This window comes from Fulmarus glacialis, unplaced genomic scaffold (genome assembly GCF_000690835.1).
Source record: "Fulmarus glacialis isolate BGI_N327 unplaced genomic scaffold, ASM69083v1 scaffold45660, whole genome shotgun sequence".
Classification (NCBI taxonomy): domain Eukaryota; kingdom Metazoa; phylum Chordata; class Aves; order Procellariiformes; family Procellariidae; genus Fulmarus; species Fulmarus glacialis.
Genome location: NW_009187953.1, coordinates 1 through 6,085, shown reverse-complemented (window position 1 = coordinate 6,085; position 6,085 = coordinate 1). Strand labels below are relative to the sequence as shown.

The window sequence follows — 6,085 nt, the reverse complement described above, 5'->3', positions numbered from 1 at the left end:
AGAGAAGGTGGGATGAAAGCAAGCGCAGCGGAGATTGTATTCGCCAGGTTTTGCTTTGGGGTGAGCTTTTCCCTGCCCATCACCTCACTGGGGGAGCTAGGAGCTTCAGCAACACATTGCTGATCCGCCCCGGTCACATCTCTGGGAGCCACGGCACCTCCCCTGGCTCCGTCCCTCAGGACCAGAGGGCCTTTGCTGAACTCTAGAGGAATTAAATGTCTGCACGTATTTGTATCGAGGAAGCACATTTTAAAATATAAGGGAAACTGAGCAGTATGCCACTTCGTGACACTGCCGAGGGCAAAGCTCTCCGTGCAGAGAAGGCAGCGTTCACGTGTGCCCCGCGCGGGTCTCCCTGGGACTCTGTCCCGCACGCTCCTCATCCCGCTTCCTCTGCCCAGGTGTCGGCTCTGGCAGAACAGGAGTGCTTGTGCTGAATCCAGGGAATTCCAGTCGGTGGCATGCAGACCAGTAGTTTCTACCAAAGTTAACAGTTTGCTTCTCTTCTGCAGAGCCCGAACTGTGCCTTCCCCCTCCCGCCTGCCTTCCCTCCTGCTACGCGCCCGGGTGGTGTCCGGGCGGACGGACGAGCGTGTCCCTAGCCTGGGATGGAGTCCCGCAGCTGTGACTGTACAAGCGGAGTCACAATGTTTCGGCAACCTGCGGTTTGTTGTAACCTCTCATTTTCTCAATCTGCTGCATGTTAACTGGATCCTTCAGTGCGAAATTCCTCAGGGGGCTCCATGGAGCACAGCTGGGGTCCTGCGAGCGCAGGACGGCTGATTTGTGGCTGCAGTGCAGCTGGCAACATTTTCTGGGATTTTCTTAAAGCTTTGGTGAGTTTCCCTTCCACAAGTGAGTCTCTGTCCTGTGGGACACCAGCCTCCATAGGGGCCAAGGCATGAACCACACACTCAGGAAGCTGGTTGTCATTTTGTTTTTTGTTTTTTAATTTGAAATAACTCTTTGAAGCAGATTCAGGGCAGATACCACTGACCTCTTGCCACAAATGTTTAACATGTATTCGCAATGATAAAGTCATACAGCTTAAAACACAAAATAAGGGGTGGGGGGAAGAGAAAGAGGCCACTGCCTTTGTGTGAGTCCGGGTCCCAGGTAGGGGAGAGCAGCCGTGCGTGTCCAGTCTCGTCCCTCTGGTTGCAGCCGTGCTGCGCTGGGGCCACCGGCCGGTCTCGAGTTGAGGCCTTTGGTCATGAAGTCTCGCGTCTGGGTCCTTCGCTGACTCGTACTCCACCTCTCCTCCCTGCAGCATCCCCCGCGGAGCCCTGGGGAGGTGGGCTTCCCTCCGTGTGCGCTCCCACTCCTCTTCTCGGCAGCGTCCTTCTGTGGTCCTGGGTGGTGTGTGTGTGTGCAGCCTCCTTAAGTATTGTGTATGTGGTTTCTGTCGGGTCTGTGGGTCAGTCTGGGAGTATATGTCTGTCTTTCTGGACATGTGTACGTGTTGTGTAGCAGTGCTCTGGTTCAATAAAGCTTTCATATACATAGCAGCAATGAAGTCTTGCCATCAGGTGACGTAAAGGGGCAGCTACTGGGCAGGGCTAGCGGACGTCGCGGGGACCGCGGCCCCTCTCTGTTTGCTCTTCCTCTTCTTGGTGCCAGACTTAGCATCTTTGGTGTCTTTCCGATTTCTGTTCCCATTCGCATTGTCTTGCTTTCCTTGCTCTTCCTTTTTCTTCCTTTTCCCTGCAGTAAAGCAAAGGGGCACCGTGAGGCTCTCCGGCAGAGCGAGCTGGCCCGCGGCCCGCTGCTGCCGGGGGTGGCCCAAAGGGCCTGCGCCCCTCCCCAGGCACAGAGGTGCCCGAGAGCCACCCTATCTGCCAGCCTGTGCTTTGCATTGTGAGCTGTTGCCTAAACATAAACAGGGAAGAAGGATCAAATCAGGATTTAGCTTTGTAATTGTCGGTCTCCAGCAGAAGTGTTAACACTTGCATTTCTCCGCGGCTGCATACCAAGCCCCTTAGCTAACTCACGCTGCTGTGTGCATCAGATACAGATCGGCCGTGTCTGCCTCCCCCTGCCCAGCCGTTTAATCCCTGTGGTGTTAGTCACTGCTCAGAACCGGTTTCCCTCAAAACACTCAACCCAGCTGCAATCCTTGTCCATCCCATAAAAGGATGACCAAACCATTCATCCTGAAGACACTCTAATTCCTGGGAAAAACACAGACCTAAGCATTCTGGTAGAGGAGAAGTTGACTCCCCTTTGCACAGCACGCAGACGTGCACCTTCGGCTGCTCAGCTGCCTTGCTGCTCTCTGGCCAGGGAAGAAGCTAAAATATCTGAAAGCCCATGGGACATGTGGCAAGCCGTGCTGAGCATCACCCACCTAGGGGTCTGTGCCGGTTCCACCCAGGGGTCTTTCCAGCTGCTGTCACGTTGTGTTCCCTATACCACAGAGGGGTAGTGAGATGCACAGTGCATTTATGATACTGGACAATGGGCTGGATACTTGTGCCTAACAAATAAAGGATGCTGGGGAGGGATGGTGAGATATTCCACATCTGCTCACCTTCAGGGCACTGGTTCTTCTGCACGGTGCATCTCCGCACCTCCGTGGTGGCAGGACACAGGGACACGTCTCCGGAGGGAGCCTGCAGAATCCGCCGCGTTCGGTCTTCGTTGCCCTTCTTGAAGCCACAGAGCTTCCTCTTCTTGGAGCAGGGCCCCCAGGGCCCCCACTCACTCATTTCACATTGTGCTGCCAGATAACAAGAGAGGCCAGCAGTAACTCTCGTTTCTCCATTGCTGCCTCAGGACTTCCCAGAGCCCTTGTGCACCATCGCACCTCTCCCCCACTGTAGGCTTGAAGGGTACGTGTGTTTCCCCAGCAGCTTCCTAAGTTTTCAAGGCACCCCTTTCCTTGCTGTACCGCACAAACTCTGAGTCACTTCACAAACACACGGCAGCAACGCTGGGGTGCTGCTCCCCGTCTAGGCTGGTTTCCAGAGGGCTCTGCCCTATGAAGGGCTGGGGCTGGCCTGTACCGTCACCCACTCGACACGGGTACGATGAGCCATCGTCTCCGAGGGGTTTGTTTTCTCATCTAAACCAAACTGTAGCAATACATGCCACTGGGCCCGACAGACGCACAAAAAGCTCAGTGAAAGGTGCCCGAGCATCACTTACCAGGACTGCCGCACTCCATGGTGCCGTTGGCAGCAGAGTAGCCTTCGGGGCATGTGACGTAACATCTCCCTTTGTGCAAATACAAACCTTCCTTACATTTTGTGCAAAAGTTTCGACTGAAACAGGACTCACAGTTCTCAATTTTGCATTCTGGGGAAAAAAACCACAAAGCCGTAATGTAGTCTGACGTGAGCAAAAGACTCAGGAAGGTCTGGACTGCTAACTGGAGTTTGTCCCTGGCTCCAAGGGGTCTGCCAACAGCCACGGCGAGCCTCTGAACATGCTGCCAGGCCTGGTTGTGCTACTTAGATGGAAGTCAGTTTTCTTTGCACCGTTCCCTGGTACAGGACAGAGCCACTGTGCTGCAGCTCTTATAGCCAGCAGCAGCCACTGCCAGATCGAAATCAGGCAGGGTGGAAAAGGTTTGGGCTGGTTTTCAGCTTGAGCATCAGTCAGCCAAAGTGGGACAGTGCAAAGAATAAAGTCCCGTATCAACTGCTCCAGCTGCAGCTACAGTATGGGCTGCAAAGAAACACAGTTAGATGGAAATCTCGCCATGAGGTGGTTTGCATGAAAGTGCCAGGGAAGTGATCGCATTTTTCCATGTCCAGCTTCTTTCTGGTGCTCTGGCTGAAAGAGGCAGCCCCAGGCCAAGGATCTCATTCAGAGAGCTGCTTGGCTATGGTGCACAGGCAGAGGAGAGAAGAAAAGGTACTTGTGCGAGCAGTACCTTAAAAGCTGAAAGGATCTTCCTCCTCCTCCTTCCTCCCAAAGAAAGAGGGTGCCAGTCTGGCAGCCCAGGTAACAGAGCTTCCCAAATGTCCTGCAGGATGCCATGTCCACATCGTACCTGGGCAATGCTGAGCACGCTGCGATGGGGTAACCCAGCCCTGAAGGCTTCGCCAGTGGCCCTCTGCTCTAATGGACCACTGGTCCATTACCACCACCTGCCTGCAGCACGGAGAGACTCACAGAGGTTCTCAAAGACCAGGAAGGCCAAAACTCAAGTCAAAACCTGCATGGAAGGGCTGATGTGGGGGCAGTGGATGCTTACCCAGCTTCTGAGGGCACTGTTTGGGCAGCATCCAGTGGCTGGTCAAAGGGAAGGAGCATCTCAGCCTGGCTGCACGCTGCACCGGCTCCACAGTGCCACGGCGGGGAAGTACCTGGGCACCCAAGGTGTGTTAGCCAACATCGGCATAAATTATGGGGTTATTCCCTGGGTAGAGCGCTGCCCTGCTCAGCACTGCCTTCTCCCCTTCCATACAGCCACAGCATCTCCTCTCCCCTGACCGGAGGCGGCACAATCCCCTGCAAAGCACTGCCACCCTCCTGCGTTTCGCCCTTTCTCTCCCACCCCCGTACTCACTGATGCACTTGTTCATGTCTGTATTGCGAAGGCCGAAGTATCCCAGTGGACAAGATGGTAGGCAAATCCCAATTTGCCGGATATCATTCCTCTCCAGAAGGATGAAGAGTTTGGGGGAACATCTCAGGCACCCGTTGAACTCGGAGCACAGGTCGCAGCCTCTGGCACAGCCCTGACTCAGCTCGGTGCTAACTGGAAGAGCAAGAGAGAGGCAGCAGTCAGTGCCTGCCCGCACGGCCGGGCTCTGCATGCACTGGCTTCGGCCCCAGAACACCCGCACCACCGGCAGGAAGAGCAGGGACCCAGGGCAGCCCGAGGGCTGGGGTCCTGCTGCACTGACACGCTCGCTGTGGCTCCCAGCACCGCTCCAGCCGGGCATCGCGGCCCCGTGCCCAATGCCCACGGGCACCAGCACCGCACCGAGCACAGGCGCGAGAGTCGCGACAGCGGCAGCAGTGAGGAGCAGGACCCAGAAACAGCCACCAACTCTCCACAGAGTCCCAGTGCTGTCTCCGCACCACTCCACTGTCCATCAGCCCTGCCGCCCACGCTGGGCAGGCGGCCACGAGGGACACGTGCCGCAGTGGGCCAGTGCCTCCCCACCACATCCCCTTTTGGAGCTGGCGGTGCCGCCCTGCCGAGCTACGGGCACGCTGCAGGACGAGCGGGCACCAGAGCCGCGCGGTGCTGGGGCGAAACCATCTGACTAATTCTGTGCTGCGCTTCAGGCCAGGCTGTGTCCCAAGCTAGATCTTGCTCTGACCCCACTTATGTTAACTATATCTGGCAGTGCAGGAGATTTCACTGCCCCCAAAATAGAGATGTGTTCTCAGCTCCTAAATTCAGTCCAAGAAAAATACTCAATCCCATGTCTTGAGAGTTTTCTGCTTTTAATTATCGTATAAAATGCTGCTTGTTTTGAAACCAATAGCATTCTTTGCAGGCTAGAATGCAGGTTATTTTTATTAGTTTATTATGCAAGCAGTGTCCTTGTTTATAGAAAAGCTGTGTATTTAAAAATGTATTCTTTTAAATACTGTGTTTACTAGACTTCAAAAGCAAGCGCGGAGCACCAGTGTTCACATGCCAGACCGAGAGGTAAGAAAACTTTCCTCTCCCCCCGCAGTGACCCGAGAGCCCCCTGGCACCTCCCCTGCCGCCTCCCCCAGCCCCGTCGCTGGGTCTGCGGGCACGGAGGCTGCCGCAGCCTCAGAAGATGAAACAGAAAGCAGACGGGGGTCCCCAGCCCTGCGGACCCTCAGTACCTGGCTGCCAGGAGGGTTTGCTGGGTCTGGACTGGGACCTCCCCTCGGCATTTTGGGCCCTGGCCCCCCTGTATGCAGGGACCCCCAGGGGATCTGGCCCCATCCTTCCCGCAGCGTTGGGCAGCGGAGCCAAGGTCTCTGCCTCCATGGCAAAGGTATAAACCGGGCCCTCGCTGGAAATTGCACTTTACAGCATTAGCCATGACATCAAGTTTTCCTTGTTCTCACAGGGCTCAGCAGTCCCAGTTTTAATATAAAATCATTTTTATATAATTTAATTTAAAACAGTTTTAATGTAAAACAG

At 55.3% G+C, this 6,085-nt stretch overlaps 1 protein-coding gene across 1 annotated transcript; it reads right to left on the bottom strand.

The window, feature by feature from the left end:
* Positions 1–1,546: 1,546 nt before the first annotated feature.
* RSPO1 (R-spondin 1) lies at positions 1,547–4,895 on the bottom strand. The gene is made up of 4 exons (XM_009576836.1): positions 4,517–4,895; positions 3,148–3,297; positions 2,531–2,719; positions 1,547–1,704 (listed from the first exon to the last, which is right to left on the bottom strand). Exons 1-4 carry the CDS (start codon positions 4,893–4,895, stop codon positions 1,547–1,549), a joined length of 876 nt encoding a protein of 291 aa, XP_009575131.1.
* Between the last annotated feature and the right edge of the window lie 1,190 nt (positions 4,896–6,085).

Excerpts from the sequence above, each read along its gene's own strand:
- RSPO1 (XM_009576836.1), bottom strand. The coding sequence starts at position 4,895 with ATGCCCGGCTGGAGCGGTGCTGGGAGCCACAGCGAGCGTGTCAGTGCA. Across the intron at positions 2,720-3,147 it reads CATGGAGTGCGGCAGTCCTG|CACAATGTGAAATGAGTGAG; the intron begins GTAAGTGATGCT and ends GTTATCTGGCAG. Across the intron at positions 1,705-2,530 it reads GAAGAACCAGTGCCCTGAAG|GGAAAAGGAAGAAAAAGGAA; the intron begins GTGAGCAGATGT and ends GCTTTACTGCAG.